General features: G+C 40.0%; 1 protein-coding gene and 1 long non-coding RNA gene across 4 annotated transcripts in view; one reads left to right on the forward strand and one right to left on the reverse strand.

Moving 5' to 3' along the window:
* LOC137097770 (uncharacterized) overlaps positions 1 to 26,039 on the reverse strand; it is a 166,543-nt gene that overhangs the window by 106,417 nt on the left and 34,087 nt on the right. The window lies entirely within an intron of this gene.
* Positions 14,013 to 17,398, forward strand: LOC132775412 (transcription factor 15-like). 3 transcript variants are annotated; one of them, XM_060776156.2, is made up of 3 exons: positions 14,013 to 14,787; positions 15,629 to 15,730; positions 17,124 to 17,398. In XM_060776156.2, the coding sequence occupies exons 1-2, from the start codon at positions 14,320 to 14,322 to the stop codon at positions 15,659 to 15,661; spliced, it is 501 nt and encodes a 166-aa protein (XP_060632139.1). In that variant the 5' UTR covers positions 14,013 to 14,319; the 3' UTR covers positions 15,662 to 15,730; positions 17,124 to 17,398. The 3 variants fall into 3 exon arrangements, with proteins under 3 accessions (XP_060632139.1, XP_067319317.1, XP_060632145.1); XM_067463216.1 differs by having other exon boundaries at positions 17,127 to 17,398; XM_060776162.2 differs by having other exon boundaries at positions 15,629 to 15,726.

Genomic DNA, 26,039 nt, shown 5'->3' on the forward strand with positions numbered 1-26,039 from the left:
CAACTTACAGAACTAGACTATGTTTTCCCTCCCCTGGCCACAACACAACCATAATGGGGCAGGCACAGGGAAACAATGGGTTCTATGAGATACAGAATTTTGGCCAGATTCCTATGTCTATCAATGGCGATAACTTTTTAAAAGAACCTTAAATAGTCAAAGACTATTCTTTTGTTGGGACAGGAGTTTCCTTGACAGTTTCCCTCCAAAAAAACCAAACAAAAACATTTTCATTTCTTTCCTTCCGTGTTCTAAGCTGCAGTAGAAGAGGTTGCCAGCACTGAAATGAAAAATCATCTGCTACTCCTCTTCATTTTGTATGGAAAAAGAGAGGTTGTCATCTTCTCTTTGACCATGGCAGCATCTTTGAGTGACCTAGGGAGATAAGCAATGTGCAGGTGCTTCGGCTGAAATTATGGCTGATTAGGTGAAAGGGAAGGACTTGAAAGGTTAAAAAATAGCATGTTGGTTAGCAAAGTGGAGAGCAATTGTGAAGTGGAATGCAGGAGCTTTGTATTGAAAGCCAGCATGGTATAGGTATGTATTGGTATGTATTGAAAGCTGGCATTGGATTATGTCTCTGGAGAACAGGGTTCAAATCCCTGCTGGGTCATGACACTCACAGGGACCCCTTCTACACTGCCATATAAAATCCAGATTATCTGCTTTGAACAGGATTATATAGCAATGTAGACTCAGGGACTTTCCAGACAGGCCTTACATCCCAGGATCTGATCCCAAGTTTTTTGCTTTAAACTGGATTATATTTATTTATTTATTTATTTATTTATTTATTTGCTGCATTTGTTGACCGCCGTTCTCAGCCCTGGGGCGACTCACGGCGGTGTACAACATATAAAAACACATTTACAATAAGCAATAATCACTACTACACAATACTAAATTACACTAAATAATCCGCTCCGTCTTATCGTAGAATCATAACCAAGCTCGTAAACCATATTCCGTTCCAGTCGTCATTACCAGTGAATGTAGCACTCAGTTAAATGCCTTCTCAAATAGCCACGTCTTTAGGCCCTTACGGAAAGACATAAGGGAGGGCGCCTGTCGGATGTCAACAGGGAGGGTGTTCCACAGCAGTGAGTCTGCACTGCCAGATAATCTGGAATAAACTGAAAACCTGGGCTCAAATCCTGTGGTATAGGGCCTGTCTTGAAGGGCCTTAGATAATCTAGTTCAAAGAAGATGATGTGGATTATCTCCTTTGATAATCTGGATTATATGCAGTGTAGAAGGGGCCTGGGTGACCTTTGGGGAGTTTCAGTCTCAGCGGAAGGCCATGGGGAAATTCTTTTGAACAAATCTTTCCAATAAATTTTGGAATAGCTTCACCTTTAGATCAACATAGCTCAACAAGACTTGGGTCCCTTCTACACTGCCAAATAATCCAGATTATCAAAGCAGAAAACCCATGTTATCTACTTTGAGCTGGATTACCTAACTCTACACTGCCATATAATCGAATTCAAAGCAGATCATCTGGAATTTCTATGGCAGTGTAGATAGGGCCTACGAGAGCTGCATCCATCACTGCACTCATTCCTGAAAAAAGAAGAAGAAGCAGCCAAATTGCCCCCAAATGTCTCTAATGTCCTAGAAGAGACAGAGGCATTTTCATCAGGCTTTGGGACTTTGCTGGACCATTTTAGGCCCATTGGAAACCCTTTTACATAAAATTAAGTAGTAAATTGAAGGAATTTCAAGTTAACTTCTTGCTTCAAAAAGAGTCTCTCATTTGGGAGGCAAGGCCAAGATGGTGGAAGTGCTCTAAAAGGCATTTTGGAGCTATTTCCTGTCTTCGTGACTGCATCTTTTTCTTCAAACCAGCACGGGCATTAAGATCTACCAGGGAGGCCCTCCTCTCGGTCTCGCCTCTGTCTCAAGTGCGGTTGGTGGGGACAAGAGAGAGGACCTTCTCGGTGGTGGCCCCCCATCTTTGGAATACTCTACTTAGGCGATCCCTCATTGGACGAGTAGGATAGTATTCCAGGATCAGTATTCTTGTGGATCCGTAGGTGACTGTGGAGCCCTATTCTTGACCTGCATCTTCTCCCACAGTGGGGACATTGGTTTCCATGTGGAAGATGGTCTCAGTCGGGGCTGGCTTGACACGCCTTCCTCTTGGCATGTTTCTCTCTTTCACCCTCCATTCATGCCTCTTAAAATTCTGCAGCACTGCTGGTCACAGCTGACCTCCAGCTGGAGCGCTTAAGAGCCAGGGCTTCCCAGTTCTCAGTGTCTATGCCAGAGTTTTTAAGGTTGGCTTTGAGCCCATCTTTAAATCTCTTTTCCTGTCCACCAACATTCTGTTTTCCATTCTTGGGTTCGGAGTAGAGCAACTGCTTTGGGAGACGGTGGTCGGGCATCCGGACAACGTGGCCGGTCCAGTGGAGTTGATGGCGGAGGACCATCACTTAAATGCTGGTGGTCTTTGCTTCTTCCAGCATGCTTGCCTTCCCAAGAGATTTGCAGGATTTTCTGGAGGCAGTGCTGATGGAATCGTTCCAGGAGTTGCATGTGACATCTGTAGACAGTCCATGTTTCGCAGGCATATAGCAGGTTTGGGAGGACAATAGCTTTATAAACAAGCACCTTGGTATCCCTACGGATGTCCTGGTCCTCAAACACTCTCTACTTCATTCAGAAAAATACTGCACTCGCGTAGTATTTCCCACATGAGGAACATCAGACTAGCCCCCACTCTTCAAGCCATACACAATTGAAGACATGGTTTTTTCAACAAGCCTTCAAGCATATTGAGATTCCTTTAATGAATCTGCGTGAGGATCCATAGATTTCACCAAGCACTTTACATGACTGAGCTTGAATATTGTTGGTCTATTCTTGCAGCTATTGCTGTATTTTACTGTTTTTAACCAGGGGTTTTGTGAAGTGAGATATTTATGTTGGCTGTCATTGTTTTATATTATTGTTTTCGCCATTTTTGTATTGTATGTTTGCCCCTTTGGGTGCTTTGTAAGCTGCCCCGAGTCCCTCTGAGAGATGGTGGCACGGTATAAATAAAGATGATGATGATGATGATGATGATCATCATCATCATCATCATCATCATGGGCCACGGAGGCCCTGGGAGCCACAAGCAACCTATAGGCTGCACTTTGCCTATCCCAAATTGGAAGATTTTTTTTCAACAACTGGTTTGTGCTACTAGGAATCAGAAAGTTTAAACTTGTACAATACATTTGCTATTATGAAAGACAGGTTTCCCCTGTGTCCTGTAAGTCTATGTGTATCTGTGCCTGTACGAGACAAAAGGATCGGATTCTTTTATTTTACAAATTGTATGCATTGGGTAGGAAGAAGATAGCTACCATAATGTAATGGAGCGATAAATGGCCTGCTCCTGACTTTGCTCTAATTACAGGGGTTGAAAATTCAGCATGTCTTGACAAGACTTCAAGGGAGTTCCTCCCCGGGCTGATTTCAATCCAGCATAACAGAGACCTAATTCACAGAAAAGCTCAATTAGGAGGACGGCTCAGGGTCACAGTTCCAGTCATTTAGTTGGATTAAAAGCCTATTTCAGCGTAAAGCAAAAGCTGAACAAGGTGAAGTATTTAAAAGCTATCTGCCCTTTTGAGTACCTCTGAGGAGGCCACTCAAGATAGAAAGCCGTGGGGGGAAGAAGGTAGCTCTGTGTTGTGCCATGGGAACAATTGTAAGGGAAGCACGCTAACAATTATAAACTGGATTATAGTTCTTTCATGCTTTATTGGCTCCCTTTACATTCACATCGTACAAGTACATGAAAAGAAGCATTGAAAACGTATACATTAGAACATCCAGGGAAGCTCTGACTGTGCTCCAGTTCAGTTTGCTGTTTAACACTCACTCACACGCACACATACCTTTAAGACATCAAATGTATATGAAAATCTTCCTTCATAGCATGCAAGGGCCAAATACAAAACTGATAACAGGGGGAAATATTTTTCAAGGGGATCATAGTCACAGTCACTGTTTCTCTAGCTCTGCTTGGCTTCGTATTGTAGTCTCTGGCTGCAAGACAAGGGCCTGCTTGAGGCAAAAGGAAAGAAGACACATACTGCCAGAAGTTGACTGGATTTGCAGTAGAGTTCTAGTTCAACACTGAAAATGTGATGGCATCTTCCACTGTGATGGAAGCAGGAGATTAGGTCAGAATCCCAATCCAAGGCTCCCAGGACAGTAATGGGGCACACACAGCTCCATCTCCTAGCCTTTGGGAGCAGACAGAGACTCCATCAAGCAGATGATCGCTCATCGCACCCCTTCCACTGCTATAAAACTGTACTACAACATATATAGACAGACACAAAGGCAATTTAATATTTCAGCTTTTCCAGCTTCATGAGGGTATGGTTGGTTCTGGCCACAGGGGAAGCTGCCACTCCTTTGATGGATTACTTCCTCATTCTTCTGCACACTGCCGGAAGGTTTTATGGCATAATAATTAGTTAAATTGGCCTCCTCGCATAAAGCGGTACCTAAATTTCCTACTTGACAGATGCAACCGTCTTTCAGGCTGCATAGGTCAACAGCAAGCTAGATTATTAATGGTCAGGAGCTTACTCCAACTCAGGCTGGCTTTGAACTCATGTCCTCTCGTTCAGTAGTGATTTATTGCAGCTGACTGCTAACTAGCTGCGTCACAGCCCGTTCTAGAAGATGTGGTTACAAGGGTAAATGGAAGTACGATCATGGGATGATGAATTGGTGAATCAATGCTATTATGTGAATGAAGAGAGATGCAATATTGAAGGTGTGTAACTTGGTATGTATCCACTATCAGTGATAACAGGACTACAGTGGAATAGGGGGTTCATGCAATCAAGCCCTTAAACTGGATGGACATTCATGGGACACAAAGCAATTCACAAGATTAAAAAAAATCCTCATCTACATAAAATGTATGGCTTATCTGATTATCACATTAGATCCTCAAGTGCTGGTGCTTTAGGAGATGCGGAATGGGTATGCCCTGAACCCATCATTACAGCATAGTTAAAAATAGAGTACTATATATATTGAGGGTAGAAAATGAAATTGATTCATTTTGCAGCTTCTGTTTTCAAGCAATAGGCTTGTCATTCTGAAAGGTGAAATTGACTTTGCCATTAGCTCTATTGTGGCTCATAAACTGTGCTATGAGAAATAGTATAAGTAATCGTCAGTTATTTCCCCTGTTTTACACAACCCTGTAAAGCACCTGCTCTCTATTTAAAGACTCTGATGATCTCATTGCATAGGTCATTTTATTACTAGGATTTTGTCTTATGCAGGAAGGCAGATACAATTTTGGTGTTTTCTTTCTCTACTGATAAAGAGGCATGTCTCGGAATACAATGGAGGAACGTTTTATTGTTAAAATGTCTGACCTGTTTCAGCCAACAGAAATGTTAAGGGCCTTCCCAAGGGAGCTAACAATTTTCAGAAATTTCTGAGGATAATAATAGGTTCCAGTAGTCTCCAACTGAACTTCCTTGCAAGTCCCAGTTAAGTTGTATCAGAAAGGGCTTCATCAGAAATTTCTTCTAACAGTTTTCATCCCAGAGCGGGCCTCAATAATAATAATAATAATAATAATAATAATAATAATAACACAAAATATTCACAGAATGAATTTTAATAAAGAAAAAAATCATACTGGAAATAGTCCTGCTCATATGAAAGATCTGCTAGGTGCTCTGCTCTTTGGTATTACCATTTTTTTCTATTTACTCCATGATATGCACTGTGCCAGGTGTGTCAAAATGTTACCTGTTAATGTTCATAGCATATGTTCATAGCACATTAGAATTAAAAGATCTTGGAGTCCTTGTGAACAACAAGTTACACATGAGCCAACAACGTGATGTAGCTGCTAAAAAAGCCAACTGGGTTTTGGAATATAAATAAAAAGTGTCTAGATCCAGGGAAGTCATGTTACCTGTCTATTCTGCCTTGGTCAGACCACACCTGGAATACTGTGTCCAATTCGGGCACCACCGTTGTAGTGAGATGTTGACAGGCTGGAATGTGTCCAGAGGAGGGAGACTAAAATGATCAAGGGTTTGGAGAACATGCCCTATGAGGAGTGGTTTAAAGAGTTGGGCATGTTTAACCTGAAGAAGAGAAGGCTGAGAGTAGACATGATAGGGAAGTCATAGGGAGGAGGGAGCAAGCTTGTTTTCTGCTGCCCTGGAGACCAGGACGTGGAACAATGGCTTCAAATTATAGAAAAGGAGATTCCACCTGAACATTAGGAAGAACTTCTTACCTATGAGAGCTGTTCAGCAGTGGAACTCTCTGCCTCAGGGTGTAGTGAAGGCTCCTTCTTTGGAGGCTTTGAAACAGAGGCTGGATGAGCATCTGCCAGGAGTGCTTTGAATGTGATTTTCCTGTTTCTTGGCAGGGGGTTGGACTGGCTGGCCCACGAGGTCTCTTCTGACTCTATGATTCTAATACAGTTCGACACCACTTAACTGCTGTGGCTCAATGCTATCAAATCATAGAAGATATAGTTTTACAAAGTCATTTAATCTCCTCTGTCAGTGGAGATCAGATTGGGCAAACTTGGGCCCTCCAGGTGTTTTTGAACTTCAACTTCCACAATTCCGAACAGCCTGCTGGTGTAGACACATGCTTACTCCTGCTTATGTTATCAACCTTAGGCAAACTGGGATGATTGTAGAGAAAAATAAGTGAATGCCCTCTCTTTAAAGAATATATTCCTCCCAGCACTTGCTTAAATGGTGTCACAATCAATAACTAATAACTAGTGTTCAGGACATATTCCACTATCTGTGAATTGTGTAGTCATTCCCTGTTAAAGCTTTAAGAAATCATGGAGTAAAAGCAATTAAATTCTCCTTCGAATTTAAGATCATCCAGGGAAGCCCTGCTCTCGGTCCTGACTTTTTTGCAAACGCGGTTGGTGGGAACGAGAGACAGGGCCTTCTCAGTGGTGGCTCCCTGTCTGTGGAACTCATTCCCAGTGAAATTAGCTTGGTGTCATCTCTCTTTACCTTCAGGAAAAAGCTCAAATCATGGTTGTGGGACCAGGCATTTGGACAGCAGGCTTAGCCGCAATCACAGTTGATGTATGTGAACTGATAATGGACAGGCTTTGGACAAAGTCCCTGAATGTTCAATCGAATTTGGATGTGGCCATATTATTGTTAATAATGTTTTAACTGCCTATTTATATTTAATGTTTTAATCAATGTTTTGATTGTGTTTTATTGCTATGTTGTGTGTTCGAATTGAATCGAATTGAATTGAATCGCATCAAATTGTTGCCAGTGTAAGCCACCCTGAGTCTCCCCTCGGGGGTTGAGAAGGATGGGGTACAAATGTTTAAATAATAAATAAATAAATGAATGAATAACCTTTCTCTAATCGTTGCATTAGCTCTATGTTGCATTTGCTGCAGATGTTCTCTCCTTTCAAATACTTCTATGGACTTCTTTCCTTCCATCCATCTCCCCACCTCTTCCTTCCTCAAAACTGCTCAGATAAACAGAGATGAAGAGAAAAGTCATGAATTCTAAAAAGTTTAGGAAAGTGTGCTTATAGTCTCATTGTGAAGTTAAGTCACTAGGTGGCACTGGATTTAATTTTATCTGAATGAAGACCAATCTGACAGGCTGAGCATTCTTTATCTGAAATACTTTGGACCAGATGTGATTTGGATTTCAGAACATTTTATTTAGGGTTTCGGAATACCTATATTTTGCATAAATGTACACAATGAGTGATCTTGTAGATGAGATCAAAATCTAAATATGAAATCAATTTATGTTTCATATACACCTTGCAACCATAGCCTAAATATATTTTATATAACATTTTGTCCATGAAATAAAGTTTGCGTATATTGAACTATTATAAAACAAAAGTGTCTTAGCTACCCATGTGAACAATTAAGGATTTTAGAGTATGTTAGAATTCCAGATAAGGGATGCTCAACCTGTCTTATAAGTTTTCCGTGACAACCGGAGCCCTTTTGTTTGGTGTTTACTACCTGGTCTCATAACTACACCAGATCCTGAAAATGATATCCTGCATTGAACTTGATCTAAGTTTGTGATCAATTAAAGTATTCATTAATACCCATTCAGAGCTGAAAAACAAAATCAATCTAAAGATTTGCTTTCAAGGACACAAACACTGCTATATTAACCTAAAGATGTTGCAATTACACAGAGAGACATATAGCTGAAAACAGGAAAAATTGAGGTATGCAATTCCTTCCAATTTAAAATTAGTCACTAACAAAAACTATGGAATTTTCTTCTAAGCTTGCAAGTTGTTTAGATTGCCCTTCAATTCCTTTATTGTATACTTTTAATTCTTAGGAAAAAATGAATTTCATTGAATAGTTTCACATGTTGCAGAAATACTCTCAAATCAATGCAGCATGTGGATACTAGTAACGATGATATTAAAGTCTGACTAGATTAGTCTGTAAAGTGATTTTTCCATTTCACAATGCACGGTTGTGTTAAGACAAAAGCATCTTGAGTGCAAGAACTTATCTAGTTCAGAATATTGAATAGATTTCTGCACATGGACAGTCAGCGTGCAGCAGATTAGGAATTAAGACCAAGTTTTATTTTGCTTTTTTCATAAAAACTACAGTTCTGAAATATATCCTAAGATCTAACTCAATGTTGTTGTTGGGTTGTTGTAGGTTTTTTCGGGCTATATGGCCATGGTTTACAGGTATTCTCTCCTGACGTTTCGCCTGCATCTATGGCAAGCATCCTCAGAGGTAGTGAGGTCTGCTGGAACTAGGAAAATGGGTTTATATATCTGTGGAAAAACCAGGGTGGGACAAAGAACTCTTGTCTGCTGGAGATAGGTGTGAATGTTTCAACTGACCACCTTGATTAGCATTGCCTGGAGCAATCTTTTGTTGAGAGGTGATTAGATGTCCCTGATTGTTTTCCCTCTGCTGTTTTGCTGTTTTAATTTTAGAGTTTTTAATACTGGTAGCCAGATTTTGTTCATTTTCATGGTTTCCTCCTTTCTGTTGAAATGCTTGTGGATTTCAGTGGCTTCTCTGTGTAGTCTGACATGCTGGTTGTGAGAGTGGTCCAGCATTTCTGTGTTCTCAAATAATATGCTGTGTCCAGGTTGGTTCATCAGGTGCTCTGCTATGGCTGACTTCTCTGGTTGAAGTAGTCTGCAGTGCCTTTCATGTTCCTTGATTCATGTTTGGGCAATGCTGCATTTGGTGGTCCTTATGTAGACTTGTCCACAGCTGTGTGGTATACGGTAGACTCCTGCAGAAATACTGGATCACTCTAACAACCACCAGACTAAACGTCAGGAGAGAATGCCTCTAGAACATGGCCATATAGCCTGAAAAAACCTACAACAACCCAGTGATTCCTGCCATGAAATCCTTCGACAATACGATGTTGTTGTTTATTTAACCACATCCTGCTCAGGTCAATAGCCCTCACTGAAAAAATAGACAGGCAGAAAACAAGTTAGGCTAGCAATGGTTCTCAACCTGTGGCTCCCCAGATGTTTTGGCTTTCAACACCTAGAAATCCTAACAGTTGATAAAATGGTTGGGATTTCTGGGAGTTGTAGTGATATACAAATTCAGTTGACCCTGTTGAATAGAGTGAATCATGGGAAGGTATCTCTGAAAACTGAGCAAAGGGACTTAATATGCACAGAAATGAAAGAGTGCAGTGTAGATCTTGAACTCTTCCTATTGTAAATCAGTCACTTCTATTATTATAATATTTTGTACCAGAAGTGCTACCATATTAACCACAATTTACAACAGTAGCTTTATTCTGTACAGTCTACAGTGCAAACTTTCTACTAAACACCATAGGACATACTAAACATCTCTGTCTAGCATGATGAACATGCCAAACTGTGACTGAGAATCTATTGTGTATCAACAGACAAGCAAAACACAGACAAGCATTAGCACTCTTAGTGAGAGGACAGAATGATGGCATGACTCTAGGCCAAGAATGTCAGAACAGCTGCCCATTTTGAAGCATTTGCATTTGTGATAAAAGGAAAGAACCTCTGGTACTCCAACACTAATGTGGGGAAATAGATTAATATTGAGACAAACAAGGCCAATAATCTTCTGAAGGGCCAAATAAAAAGGGCTGTTTATTACTGCCAATTAGCCTAAGTGCTTGTCACACTATTCAGCCTGGAAAAACTGGATGATGTGGAGTTCAAAATGGTGTGGTGCCATCAGGGTTTTTTTGTTTTTTGTAAAAGAGAAACATAATGATTGAGTACAAATGATGGACTTTGAATAAATACTAGGTTGAAGAACACATATTTTGAAAAAGGCATAAAAGTTGGCATTGAGTACGCAGTAATAATACTTGGCAAGAGAGGAAATGATGACTGTTGTAGCAACTATCATTGGTCAAGTTCAGAATTAGCCCAGCTGTTCACACATACTCCAAAAGTGTGGAGCGTACTCAGTGACACTCAATAGCATGGAAAGGAGAAAAGAGGGAGGAATTTTGCCCTTTCCAGTAGGCTCAAGGGGGGAAAAGTGGCTGCAGGAGTGTTTTCCTCCACATGACCCTATATATATCTAAAAAACCTAGCCAGAAAATCAGGAAAAAAACCCTTGGTTATTCTTTCATATCAAGAAAGGAACCACCCCTTCTCTGAGTAAGGTAGTAAAAGGAAAGACCGGGCTGTGATGCAGCTAACTGCATTAAATCACTACTTACTGAGGGGTCATGAGTTTGAAGCCAGCTCGGGTCAGAGTGAGCTTCCGGCCATTAGTCTAGTTTGCTGTGGACCTATGCAGCATGAAAGACAGTTACATCTGTCAAGTGGGAAATTTATGTACTGCTTTATGCGGGGAGGCCAATTTAACTAATTTACGATGCCATAAAACCTTCCAGCAGCATGCAGAAAACTGAAGTACTCCATCAAAGGACTCAGTGTCACAAATGGACGGTGAAGTGACAGCTCCCCTGTGGCCGGAATCGAGCATACCCTCATGAAGCCAAAAAGCTGGAATGTTAAATTGTCTCTGTGTCTGTCTATATATGTTGTATGTCTAATTGGCATTGAATGTTTGCCATATATATGTGTATTGTAATCCGCCCTGAGTCCCCTGCGGGGTGAGAAGGGTGACATACAAATACTGTAAAGAAGTAAAATAAATAAATAAGAGTTTAATCCAGCCCTGGAAAAACTGAACCCACTGTTTTGTGAAAATGACAAAGCCATTTAATGATAAACAGGTCTCTAGAATTGCCTCTCCCACTCTTTATTTTTCCAAATTATGGCACTGTTTTTCAGTGGGTTTTTTTTAATGGAAATGAATCTCATTCAAATCAGTGGGATTTACTCCTAGGCAGATATACATATGATTGCATTTTGATTTCATGAGCTGTACTTCCTTTCCTTTTTGATCTCGTATATGTAACAATAGAAATGTAAGAAATTTATTTTTCTCCAAATGGCTGCAATTTTAAAAATAGATTGCACAGAAAAAATATGACTTGATTTTTTAAAAATAAGCCTAGCTCAATTACTATTCTTTATTCTCTGAGGTATTTCACTTGCATTCCTACTTATTTTATATAAAATGAGCTATTGGAGGAAGAAATCACCTCACTGGTATTTTGCTGCACTAAATGAATGTAGTAAGAGAAAGTAATGTAAACATCTAAACATTTAAAACGGCTGAAAATCCAGCAAAGTCACACCAGAATGGAAGTGCTATAGTGAAAACCACACACAAAAAAGCTATAAAATTAAAAATATTGTAACCAGTCTTTGCTTGCTACCATTCTGCTCAGAATAATCATGCTCTTTTTAAAAAGAAAGAAATCTGGGAAGGAATCTGATATAGATAAGAGTTCAATGCGAATTCTTTTAACTTTTCAGCTGAACATTTAATGCCCAGAGGAGCTTCTCAGTGTTTGAATAGTCTCACCTGAGGGTATTATGATTCTCAGCTTACTGTAACTGTTTGGTTTCTGCAGCAAAATATACAATATGACTTTAAGGAAGACTTAAGTTTTTTAAGGACATTTGTTTTTTTCCATTTCTCTTGAGGATTGCTCTATTATTCTTTCATGTTAGAGATGTGATTCTGCTAGTCTCGTGTCTCTGCTGCATTTTAAATGATATATTTGCAGTGTTTAGATGTTTATATTATTATATTATTAAATTGATATTTTCCCTTTTTAATTTTTTGGTCTTATTCTTTGCATCCTTATTTTTGTTCTGGTCATGTTTGGTTGGATCCTTTCAACCAAATGTATCTGTAAAGTTGCTGGAAAGAGATGGCCTTTCAGCATCCCCTCAAACTGTCCTGATTTGGCAGGATTAATTTTCCCCATTCCACTTTCTCCCATATTCAGCTTACTTCAATTGCTTTAGTACTCCAAATTGAATTGGAGTACTAAAGCAGTTTATTTATTTATTTATTTATTTATTTACAGAATTTCTATTCTGCCTTTCTCACCCCGGAGGGGACTCAAGGCAGCTTTATATACAGGCAATGATTCGATGCCTTAAAACACAATGTACACTTAAAGAAATATTAAAATAGAATTAAAAAGTACATTAAAATCAATTAAAACATTTAAAAACAATATATTCAGAGTTCAACATGAAATCTACAAGTGTAATCTGGGCCATTCCAATGGGCATTGCACATTATTCCAAGTCTATCTATTGCACAAGTTCTCGAAAGGCTTGGTCACAAAGCCACATTTTCACTCTCTTACAGAAGGTCAGGAGGGAGGGGGTTGATCCAATATCCCTGGGGATCGAGTTCCACAGCCAAGGGGCCACCACTTAGAAGGCCCTGTCTCTCTTCTCCACTAATCGCACTTGCAAGGGAGGCGGGACTGAGAGCAGGGCCTCCCCAGATAATCTTAAACTCTGCTGTGGTTCATAGAGAGAGGTAGATTCGGACAGATAAGCTGGGCCAGAACCCAGCTTTAGGGCTTTATAGGCTAAAGCCAGCATTTTAAATTGTGCTCAGTAACAGATTGTTAGTTACTACTCTGTTTAGCAAGAAAGGAAAGGCAAACCGCTGCCACCTTTATTATCTTGTCCATTCTTCTTCATGAATAACTTTTACTATGTTGAAAACACTCTGACATTGCTTGGCCATTGAATCATAGAGTTGGAAGAGACCTTATGGGCCATCCAATCCAACCCCCTGCCAAGAAGCAGGAAAATTGCATTCAAAGCACCCCTGACAGATGGCCATCTAGCCTCTACTTAAAAGACTCCATGTTCCTACTTTCCTATGTGGCAATGTTGAAGGGTATACTACAGTTGACAACCTGAATCCTTCAGTCAAACATATAGAGATATGATGTCCATCAGATACTTTTTAAATAATGTGTGGGATTAGTATTCTTGTGCATACTCCAAAAATAAATAAATAAGGCAAAGCCTTATCTGTGAATGAGGCTGTCTGAGTTGTTTCTCCAACAATATTTTGGGAAAGGCTGTATGTTCAACAGTGGCGTTCTGAATAGTTTGGCGAGCTAATGATGTCTGCATTTGAAGGCTGTAATCATATATTTTGAAGTCAAGGTTTAATTAATAAAAATACCTGTAGTGTTTGCTATGCAAGCCCTTGGTCCATGGCAACACCAAGTATATAACCGAGGAGATGGAAGCTTGAGGCTTTGGAAATGTCTCTGAGAAATTCATATCAGTTATACTTCTGGATGTATGCAATATATTTAAAGGATTACAATGTATAAAGAGTATTGTTGCATTATGCATGTTCTGCCATTTGGGATGGATGGATGGATGGATGGATGGAAGGAAGGAAGGAAGGAAGGAAGGAAGGAAGGAAGGAAGGAAGGAAGGCTAGCTTATTTATTTGTGGTCTGGTGGACCAAGATCCAAAAATAGATACTGAGACTTGAAAATGCTGGCTGAGAGAAGGGGAGGTGTCAGTACTGCTCCAGCCCTTGAGAGAACATGAATCCATTTCATTAAATAGAGGGCAAAGGGAAAGAAAGGCCTTCATTTCCCCACCACATATGCTCAGAGTGACTGCCCAAAGGGCTTGCACATTTTTCCATGACAAGGGGGAAACAGGTGCACAGCTTTGCAGTTGCCCAGCAGCTACTTTGAGGTGGCAGCTCCACCTCCTTTGCCTTATTTACAGGGAGACCATATGCTAGATCTAAAAGGAGCAACCATTCAAAAAATGACCCTGCTGCTGGAGGGGAGTTGAGAGAGAGCAGCGGCTGATGTGAACCAGAGCAATGTGGCAGCTGCTGTGCATAAAAGTGATGGGGCTGAGGGGCTGCAGGGCTCAGCATGAAGTCGAGCGGGGGTGCTGCATCCGACCCAGAGGAGCTGGAGAGTGGCAGCAGCGAGAGCAGCTCTGGGAAATCCCTGCCTTCCACCGGTGCCCAAGGCAAACGCAAGCGCAAGAGTCCTCGGTTGTGTGGCCTGAGCAGGCAGAGGCAAGCTGCCAACGCCCGGGAGAGGGACCGGACCCACAGTGTGAATACTGCTTTCACTGCGCTCCGCACACTCATCCCAACCGAGCCAGCAGATCGCAAGCTGTCCAAGATAGAGACCTTGCGCCTGGCCTCAAGCTACATCTCACACCTGGCTAACATGCTATTTCTACAACAGCATCAACAGCAATCACAAAGTGGGAGCTTGGGAGAGGAACCTATGCAGCCCTGCCTGCAATACCAGGCTGTCCTGCAGAGCGGCAGCACTCCAGCAACACCCAGGCCCATCTGCACCTTCTGTCTGAGCAGCCAGAGGAAACAGGTAAGGTTGCCCTCTGGCACTCACTGACCCCAAGATGGAGGCCAATGGGAAATGGGGTTGGATTCAATGTGGGAGGGACAACCTTTTCATAGCAACATAAACTCCCTTTTTGGCCATTAAAGAAAAATGATTTCATGTATTGCAGACACAAACTTGGTTGCTTTGCAATTATAGGAGCCAGTACTTGAGTGGACCAAGTGGGAAGTTGGGCTACATGAGGGGAGGATGTATAGATACCCCGGTCTGATATTTCTGATCATGTTAAAGCTCTTTAAAACAGACTCACACATTTTGTGTCAGTGTATGTAAATAGCTTGCTGCATTTTGCTTCGTTTGTAGCTGGAAAAAAAGTATTTGCATTTCTTCCTTGCTTCTTGCATTCTTACCAATGTCACCTGTCGTGTTACTTAAAGTTACATACCTTTTATGTACCATTCTTTTATCTCATTCTACCTGTAGTTTGGGAAGGGGGGTCTCCTGTCTTGAGGTTTACTTTAGAGTGGGGGGGGGGGAGACAGAGAGCACAACTAGTTTCATAGTGTCTTTTATTTTGCACAGAGCAGGAAGAAAAGGTAAAAATATTCTATTAGCAAACGCAAGAAGTTAAATGTTTGACACATAAAGCGCTGTGTTCTCTGGGTTTAAGGAATTACAACCATAATCCGACCAAGCCCCAAAAGTCTTTGAGGTGAAAACATAAGCCTGGTTTCATGGCTAGGCATTTCATTTAGCTTATGAAATTTGTGAGAGATAGGCATTGGCAACTGCAATGAAGTGAAACATGACTGTATGCTGTCTCTGTACTGCTGTTTTGTAATGGATGCCTTTATCCTTTTTGCAGCACAGAGAAAGGGAGAAACACTTGTCTCTTTAAAAGCTTTGTGGACATTGATTCAGCTGAGGACCTTGCACAAATGCTGGACTGGTAATAGCACAGTTGTAGGTAATGTCTTTGCACTCCAAACAAAAATGTTTATACTGAAATTGTGCCTGTATATACAGCGTGTCCCAAAAATGTATTCTATACACCATAAGCAGTTTATAATTCTGGATTATTATCATTATTTATTTATTTATTTTAATGATACAAAAGAATAGTATGTCACAGCAAACAAGATGCTGGTTTTCATATTAAAAAATCACAAGTCGAACACTTTCCAAGCGTCTAGGACTATGTGATGTATTTTCGAATGATGCGCGCAGATCCAAGTAAGGTGGCCTTTTGCAGTTGACAGATCGTGATTTTGTCAACGTTCATTGTTTCCAAATACCGGCTGAGATCTTTTCGCCAATGCCTACTGGGACCACCTGGACTGGTTTATGCCAGAGCCTTTGCAGTTCAATTTTGAGGTCTTGGTAGCAGCTGAGTTTTTCCTGTTGTTTTTCCTCAATGCGACTGTCACTCAGTATGGCAACATCTATAATCCAGACTTTTTTCTTTTCCACAATCGTGATGTCTGGTGTATTGTGTTCCAAAACTTTGTCAGTCTGGATTCGAAAGTCCCACAGTATTTTTGCATGTTCATTTTCCATGACCATTGCGGGTTTACGATCCCACCAATTCTTTACTGCTGACAGGTGGTACTTGTGACATAAGTTCCAGTGAATCACCTGGGCTATTATTATTATTATTTGCAATTTTAAAATTATATACACCTTTAGCAGCCTGAAAGATCCCAGTAGTAGAAAATGGCATGAAATTACAATAGAAATTTTCAATAAGGTTTATAACTGTGTTTCAGCAATTCAAACAATGCTTTGCTGCACAGGAATGACAAAAATGGCCACTTTATGTATAATCCAATTTAAATTGGAATTTGCAATATGACTAAATCATAATTATAACATTTATTCTTAAATATAAATATATTGGTATAGCCTTCAAATAACCTCTATATCAGGCCCGTAGCCAGGATTTTGATTCGGGGGGGGGGGGGAACGGGGGACTGAGTTTGATATGGGGGGGCTGAGTCTGAGTGAAAGAGGGTCTACCCTAGCAAACCTATTGTATCGTTACCCCAATATCCACATGCATATGGGTATATTGAGTATGGTGATCAGATCATGATATGAATAAACATAACAGTTTAAATAATGCACCAGTAAGGCCTTCTCACAGACCATCATGAGAATTTCGGGCGGGGGGGCTGAAGCCCCTCGAGCCCCCCCCCCCCCCCCCGGCTACATGCCTGCACTATAGCTATTATTAACTGTTAAAGAATATATGAGTATATATAATTTTGGGACATGCTGTTTATGGGGGGGAGAGAGAAAGAGGCAGAGAGAGAGAGAGAGAGAGAGAGCAATCCTGAGTTGTATTTTGTTTTCCATTGCAGCAGACTTATTCGAGGGGCTTTTCACGGATGAAACTGAACACGGTGGGGAAAGTTGCACCTGGTGTGGCAGCTATTTTTGGGTGAGAAATGCTAAAGCTAAGCAGCCAAGCCCTGACACTGATGCCTCCTAACCAAAGGCACATGATGGAACTTGAGCTTTCAAATACTCGGTGTCTCCTCTTCCTCAAGGCTCTCATAATGCACCAGACCCGGAGCCTTGAACCACAACTGGACAGATGGAGCAATGTTATGCCTCTCTTTTCTTTTCCTTCTTCTTCTTCTTTTCTTTTCCTTCCTTCTTCTTATTTCAGTCAAGAGCTTATTTATCTCTCTAAGCAAATGCATAACTTTCTACTGAAAGAAGGTATTAATGGTTTGCAGGAACCTCAGATGCTACAATACCATCTCAGCTCAGCTGCCCATACAGAGAGAAAGGTGCTCATATGCACTTTTCAAAACTTAGGAAAACCACGTGTCCCCTTCATAATGTCCACAGTGAAATAGTAGCTGTATAGTTAACTCCATTTCTCCCCAGGAAGCTTGCATTTATATCATGGGAGGTTGTAACTTATGGTCTTTCAGGATGTGTGTGTGTGTGTTTCATTGGCAGCACAGAGAGAGAAAAATGTTAATTCCCCTTCCTTTTGTATGCACAAATGATGGACTAATCTTGATTGCTTGTATTTTGAATGTTAAAATAAGATATGTGAAATACACATTTAATAGACCATCTAATTTGGCCCCTATACAGAACTCTATGGGAGATTTTTTTAGAATACAGTGAATTGTTTCCCAATTCAAGCCAATGTCATGCCATTATAGTGAATTTCTAATGATGAAAGTAAGGCCCTGGAGCTGCCAAGCATAAAATATTTCAGGTTAATTTTTGTGCCATTGTGTATGCAGATAGCCACATGAGAAACAAAGGGGATAATCCTATTAAGCAGTGAAGGAAATATAATTACTTTTTGCCATTCACCGTCATCTGTGAACAGAGCCTAGGTCTGCATGTCAAGTTGGCCATAGATGCCCGAAGACTAATTTCTCACTCTTTTAAACCATGATTTCTATGCTAATTCCTGTTTCTCGGGGGTCTCGCATAATGAGATTCTCAGCCTACATAGCCCAATGCCATTAACAGATGGGAAACTGGCCTTCTGTTGGCCCTTGCTCCCATGGTGAGTTCTGACATACTCAGTGTTCAATATTTACCACAGAGACCCTATTTCCCACAGACATAGAACAGTTACGGCCCAGAGATATAATTAAAAAGAAGCCCAAAGAGCTGGAAACATGCTTTGAGGTCATCTTTTAAATATTCATGTGGCAGAAACAAGGCAGTGCATCAAAAGTGGCCATGCTACAGACATTTCATTGGTTGCTTCCTCACTCTGCTTCCTTCCAATCATTTCCCCTGAGACTGGAGGTGGTTGCAACTGTGAGCCATTTCCTTATCCAGAAACAAAAGAATAGGAAATGGTGACACCTTTGAGGCTACAACCCCCCCCCCCCCGCCCCTGAGAGAATAAGGCAGCAATGTAGAGTGGGGGGCACTCACCTCCATTTTCAGTAGTACTGTTGGTACATCATGTCTCCTGGTGGCAGTGTGCTAAGCGCCAGTCCTGAGAACATGGGTGACTACCTGTGTTCTCATAAGGCAAGCTGGGGACAATGCAGGAGCCATCTGGAACCTAACAGATAATAGCATGAGATGGCAAGAGAGCAATGCAGGGCACTGCCTAACAATTTGCCCTGCTGGCTGATGGATTGATTATGCTGCACCACAGACGCCCCCACTGTCCCCCAGATTAAGGTCCTCCATCTAATGAGTTTTATGGTATGCTTCCTCTTGAAGTTGTTCATTCAATAGGATTTCCTATTATCCACAGTTTTTGTTAACCATGGTAATTCAAGGAACTTATTCTTTGAAGATACATGATCATATTACTGTACATACAATTGGGGAAGGAAAATCATAAGAGGTACCAATGTACAGAAGAACATAAGTCATACATTCCTTCCCTACTATCTTGAAGAGAGCATGGAAGAAGATTTGGCAAAGAAGACGAGTCAGGCACAAGATATACTTGTTCAGAAGATTGTCTGCGAATATCTTTGCCATCCTTAAGGCAGACACTTGCTCCCATAGTCAGTTATTTCCAACTCCACAAAAAGCTGGGTTTTTTTTTTTTGTAAAGTTAACAGATTCTAATGACCCACTCAAGATTAAACCACTGTAAAATGCTTTGCAATAGGACAGGTTTGACTCAAAACGTAATGTTGCCGGAGTTTGAAAAAAATGGCACAATGCCCCACAATAACCAAATTGCCTACAATTCATACTTTTTTGGCCTTTTGACTAAGATCAAGTGTAGTACTTTTGTGGTAATGTTATTTTTGAAAGGCAGCTTAATGTCAGAATGGTCATTGTATAGCATAATGAAGTATCCTAAAATCATAGAGTTGGAAGAGATACCACAAGGGTCATCCAGTCCAACCTCCTATCCAACTCATCTTATATTTGCTCAGATGCATTGCTCATGTGAGGGTCATTTGGATCAATTTGTTGTCATTTTGTATTTTATAAATATTTTTGTTAAAAAAATATTAAAGCACCACACTGTTAACAATGTAGCATACGATCATGAGTTATAGTTTCAATATGAGAAATTAAAGTCTTTTAAAATGTAGAACTCTGTGCTATGAGTGTCAGTGGGGAAAATGTATCTTTGCCCATCATCCCACAACTGTATGTCAGAGAAGCCAGAAGGTTGGCAGACAACATCTTGAAAACAGATCCAGATGTTTAGAGTTGGTGCTAGGGGGGAAAAAACACTTCTTCCCATCTACAGACAAGCAGGTAACTAACCAATTTGGTGAAGTGAATAGTGTTACCAGACTCCAACTGAAGAAAGGAATGTGTGCACTCTCCACTTGGCAATGAAGCTCACTGGTTGACCTTAGGTCACTCACAAGGGGATGCATCTACATTGTAGAATCATTGCAGCTTGACACAGTGGAAATTGTAGTTTGCTGAAATGCCAAACTCTTTAGCAGAGAAAACTAAAGTCCTTATGAAACTACAGTTCACATGATTCCATAGCATTGAGCTGTGACAACTAAAGTGGTGTCAAACTATTTATTTTACAGTGTTGCTGGACTCAAAATAATCCACTCTGCATGAATATAAAAACAGAGATGAGGGCCATGCACAACGCCTGTAGTTCTTGGTATGAAGATGATCTAGAAGGGGAGCAGGAGGACAATAATGTATCCCTTAAATCTAAAAGGAAGCGGCTGCTGCCAAAGGGCTGTAGCAAAGCAGCTATCAATTTCCTTCTATACATCAATCACATGCACATCTAAAAGTTATCTTCACAGCACTTTGAGCATTTTTTAAATAGCTGTCTGAGCTTCTAGACTTGGGTCCAGAAATGGAACATAAACCTGAACTGATTTACTGCAAGTAGAGGATGCATCCATGCTTCCCGACATTAAAAAAAAAAGGCTTTCCGCTATATACAGAACTAGCAAATTATTTTTAAAACATAGTATTTTTCTATATGGAAGATTTAAACTTTAATATCACTCCTCTTCTGTACTATAGTGTTGAACAATAATGAATGAAAAAGCAACATAGGATTTCTGGTGGTCTATTTTAGATCTTTATAACTATCTGATGCTTCACTGTTAGAATGGCTTCTCATATTTCAATCCAACTTGTTATGCATTAAAAAATTGGACATATCCCTGCCTTTCCCTGACAGATATTTGTGTCATGCTCATTTGACTCTGCTGCAGATGGTGTGGACAGCCATCACTCTGTATATATCCACATAATGAAGCAAGTGAAGCAACTGGATGTCCCTGTCAAAGCAGACCCATTTTGGCCATTCACCTGTGTCCATGACCTTGTGCCACAACTCTCCCATCAAATCAGCTCCATTAAATGGCTCTTGTAGGAGATGTTGCCAAATTGAGCAGTGATTCTTAGCTTCGGCTGAAACTTGAGGAGGGCCATTCTGTGACATGGACCAATTCTTGAAACAGTGTGCAATCTTTCTAAATTTGTTCATCTCTAAAGTGTGAAGCAAGAGGAGTTCCCAAGGGTCCTCTAAATTTGTCTGTGCTGCTAGGTTACTTCCATGTTGCAGTTGTACATTGTGGAAGGGAGTTAGCATCTTAGTTGTCTTGAGTCGCCGATAGGCTGAGAAAGGCAGTATACAAATACAGTAAATAAATAATAAATAAAATAAATAGGACTGCTTGCAGTGTAAGACATTCAATCTTTATTCAGATGAAATCAAAGAATGTCAAAGTTGATTCATTTTTCCAGATATAGGAAGAATAACAAAAAGAAGGTAGTATACATTGTGTACCATAGGTACTTTGAAAAATCAGCTAAGAGTCTGGCATATGTGAATTTGTGTCTTTCTGTGTTGGAGAGAACTGTACTGCACTAAAAGTATGGTTACAACTAATGTGATATAAATTTCACACTGAGCCTCATGTTTCATATTTAAAATCAATTGGAGGAAATCAGTCAAGATTAACAATCCTGCAATTATGATTTCCCAGCCTTCCTAAACTTTTAATTATCTTCATAAATATGTCATGAGCAAATCCACATTAAAGTAATATTTGTGGCATATATTTCAAAATTTTAATTGGATCATTAACTCTTCTAGTTGTCTGATATAGTTGTCATAATGCTGTCATTAATCATAGTCAAAGAGCAACTGAAAACGGGGCAGATGTAATGCAAAATATTTTTTTTCTCCGTGGTAGAGTGCCTTCTGGACTTATCATGAGTATCCAAAGTTCAATGGTGATTCTCAAGAATGTGACTTCAATGTGCCCCCATTAATTTCTTGGTTCTTTCTTAAGCAAGGAATACTCAGAAATGGTATTGCCACTCCCTTCCTATGAAATATGCCCTACAGTACCTGATACTCTTTGGCGGTCTCCCATTTGAATACTAACCAGCGATGATCTTGCTTATTCTCTAAGTTAAGAAGGGTTCTGAAGCCTGATAACTAATAATTTATAGAATAACATGAAACATTATGCTAAATTATATTTTAAAATGAAAGCAGGTTTGTAGTTATTTGTTATATCCCATTTAAATGAAGTATGTTGTACTTCTCCTTATAGGATCATCATCAAATTTTGTGGCCATTCCATTCCACTCTCAGTTCATTGCTGTCGTTTCTGCACAATTTTAAGTACAGTGTAGACATTAGGAAAGCTTATTTGTGCAAAAACACAGTTTTTCTGTGCAGAAAATGAGCTTTTGGTATGAAAAAGCAATATTCTAGCACAGAAATCAGGGTATTTTATACAAAATACAGAAGCTCCAGCAGAGAAATAATTGTTGCAGAAAAATAAATAAGTTTCCTGTGCAAAAAAACCTGTATCATTTTATCATTAATAGTTTTTCCAAACAAGGCCTCAAAGTGCAAAGATGTTTGCTACCCTTCTTCTCTTCCTTAGCTAAGCATTTCAAATTTCAAGAGACCCTCCCCCCCTCCCCAATCAATAATGTGAGTATTAATGAGAAATCTTTACATCTCTAACATTAGGTCTTTACAATTAGAGTAATTATGGCTTGGCCAGGAAATATAGAAAATCCACTTGTAGTATGCTCTTGTTTCTATTTCCTACGTATTAGCTTTTCATATGAAGCTTGTTCCATTTGCAGTTATTTCTACTAAATAATATAAGTGATAACTGCTGACAAAAGTTAAGAGGCATCTGCAAGCTGGGTATGGCATTAGTTCTTTTTTGATTATCAAATATAATCAAAATCACTGTCTGCATAGCATTAGGTCAGACTCAAGGGAATACTATATTTCAAAGTGTATAATGAAGAAAAGCTTCAACAGGTTCTTATAGAGTTGTCCAATCCTCAAGGGGTTCTTCTGCTGATGCTTTCTCACACTAGTATTACTTCAAATACCTATGTTTCAAGCAACCCAAGAAACTTTGAAACTCAGTGATATCTCCTAACTTGAGTAGTTGTTCACCCTTCCACTAGACATGTTACAAATGTGTCAACATACCTCCTTTTGGATCACTGAACTTTAAGATTCTTTTAACTTGTTGATACAGGTTGAACATCCCTTATACAGAATTCTGAAATCTGAAATACTCCAAAATTGTCCACATAGGTGACTGGGATAGTGATACTTTTGATTTCCGATTTTTCAGTGTACACACATTATATTTCAAACACAAAAATATTTTTTAAATGTTGTATAAAATTACCTGCAAGCTAGGTGTATATGAAAAATCAAGTTGGTGTTTAGACTTGGGTCTGTTGCAAACTAACTATCTCTCTAGTCATTGATTCTCCCACCCAAAAGACAGAGCTCTCTTATCTAAGAGTACATTTTAAACAAATATCTCCTACATAATCTCTGTTGTAATGAGGGAAAGCTCTTCAAAAGCTTTCTTGATCAGAAAAATGTATCCAGATGGATTGTGCTCTAAAATGTTTAAATTCACTGTAGTGTTCTCACTAAGCTTTCAAGCTGCCTTCTATAGAGCATTCCCCTGTGGAAGAAAAGAACTGAAAAGCCCAGTTCTTTTCTATGTACACGTACTTCATGGAGAGTACTGCAGACTAAACGTGCCAATTTTCAAAAGCGTTTTAATGCATTTCGGTTTGCTCATTGTATGTTGCCTTTGAATAATATTATTCTAAGGGCTGACAAAAGAAAGAATGTTTAGGAATAATGTTAGGGCACTAGGACAACACTTACAGTGGTTTGGATCCACGATCAATCTCTGCCGAGGAAAGGGATTTACTGAAGGAAAAGGCATCCATTCATTTTAAGGGAAGGGGTTTCCTCAGGCACTACATCTCAGCTATTCAGCGGGGCTTGAATAGGTGGTATGATTCAGAGGTCTGAAGGGTTGCCATGGCTTGATGCATTTTTCTTTAATTTGATCTATCTACCAGCAAAAAAAGATCCTGGATACAACCCATTGGGCACTATTACTGATAGAAGACCACTTATAACGTGTTAGATCCAGGATATGCCTTTGTGTGCACCAGATCCTACAGTGACATAGGCCTAAATCTAGGTCCAACTCATTGCATTTTTATCAAAAGATTATAAAATTGCTTCCTGGTGACTTTTTATAACAAAAATGTCTATGTGTACTTGATTTTTTTTAAAAAACTGCCTGTAATAATTTTGATCCATGTCTTTTGGGCTAAAAAAGCAATAATGATAACTGTGTAAAAGTGTCTAATTTGTTTACAAAAAGCTCTGACTTCTCCAAAAAGCGTATTTTTGTAAAACAGATCAACATTAAAATGATTGTTACATTATGTTTTAGTTTATGTATTCATTTCACTGTTGAAGGGCTCCTCTATATCCACACCAAGCAATGAGCTATGGAGGCTTATGTCTCCAATCACATGATGGTGAGTGGTGCCATATATAGCTTTATTCCAACAACATTAACATCAATAGCAGTATCGTTTTGGAGAGAATTAGGATTTTGAATCACACAATACTTTTCTAGATGTTATTTTTGTAAGTAAAGAGAGGGGAGTTAGAACTTGCTGGACTGACTTCAATAATGAGGAAGAGGAGGAGGATATTTTAATTATTACCCACCTCTCCTCATGGCTCAAAGTGGAACAAAACACAGTTAAGACACATCACCATAAAATCCACTGGTTCCACTTTTAACATGCAACATTGCTGGACTGGAAAAGGACTCATCTATTCATTAGGCTGAACTACAGGTGGAGGTTGTGGCTGTGGCTTCTGTAAGTCATTTTTCTCTTCTAAAGAAGATGAACTCTCAGGAAGGCATGACCACACCTTCCACTTATCTGCTATATGTGCATAGGTTTCAAAGTCAGCCCTCTCATTAGACAGAATGAGCACCAGGGAAGTAAACTGACTTAGGATCAGATGCTGTAGAAGGGCTGCCCTTCATTGAGAGATATTCTTCTAAGACACCTTATCTATCAATGCTGCCCCAACAAGGAAGTGAAAAGCAGGTCTACACAAATAAAGATGAAAGAATTGATGCAGTTAAAGCCAAGAGGTACACTTCTGGGTGATGGAATATAACAGGACTCAGATGGGACCTTGGGTATCCATACCTGAATTTATCTCTGGACCATATGAATTTCCACTTTATTGTTTCTGAAGGAAGAACTTGAGCTACAAATTTGAATGAGATATGAAACAGGCTGCTTACCTGACCAAGGACAAGTGCTAACTGAAGGATAAGCTCTGGTATGAATGTTCAAAATCCAACAATACATGTCACTAAAAGAGTTAAATGTGTCCTACCACCAGATCGCACTAGAGGCTTTGGGCTCTTTGCTCCTCTTTGGGGATGGAGGCTGATGAACAATCACATGACACTGGCAGTGGCCCCACCCCATTGAGTGCCTTGCAACACTTTCTTGTCAACAACAGGAGATAAGGCATCTTTTGGGTCCCACATTTTTTGGTTCTCTCCTCCCCTCCCCCATCTGATGGGGAAAGGACAGTAACACACGTTGATGGGGACAGGGCGCCAATGCACCTTGTTCTGATGCCCCCCATGTGATGGGGGAAAAGGGAGTACAGAGGTGTTGCTGTGACGCACCACGTGCACCTTTAATATTGCTGGCAATTACCAGCAAAACAGAACTAAATGGGGGAGGGGGGATCTTTATGATGAGATTGTTGTGCTTCAAGTGGATTTCAGTCTAGTCCAACAAAAACACAATAACTTTGCACAGTTGCAAAAGGAAAAACAGAAAACTATACTCTTTTCAGTAGAGTCAAACATAAACTTGCAGAGTTACATCAAATACAAATCGCATGATGTAACAAACTTACATAGTCCTTGTAAGCATTCCAAGATCCAAAAAAGCATAGCGTCTTCTTCTTCTACCAA

The sequence above is a fragment of the Anolis sagrei genome, chromosome 1 (assembly GCF_037176765.1).
Source record: "Anolis sagrei isolate rAnoSag1 chromosome 1, rAnoSag1.mat, whole genome shotgun sequence".
Classification (NCBI taxonomy): domain Eukaryota; kingdom Metazoa; phylum Chordata; class Lepidosauria; order Squamata; family Dactyloidae; genus Anolis; species Anolis sagrei.

Bases quoted from the DNA above. Each gene is read 5' to 3' on its own strand.
- LOC132775412 (XM_060776156.2), top strand. From the start codon at position 14,320: ATGAAGTCGAGCGGGGGTGCTGCATCCGACCCAGAGGAGCTGGAGAGT. The intron at 14,788-15,628 runs GTAAGGTTGCCC...TCCTTTTTGCAG, and splicing joins TGAGCAGCCAGAGGAAACAG to CACAGAGAAAGGGAGAAACA.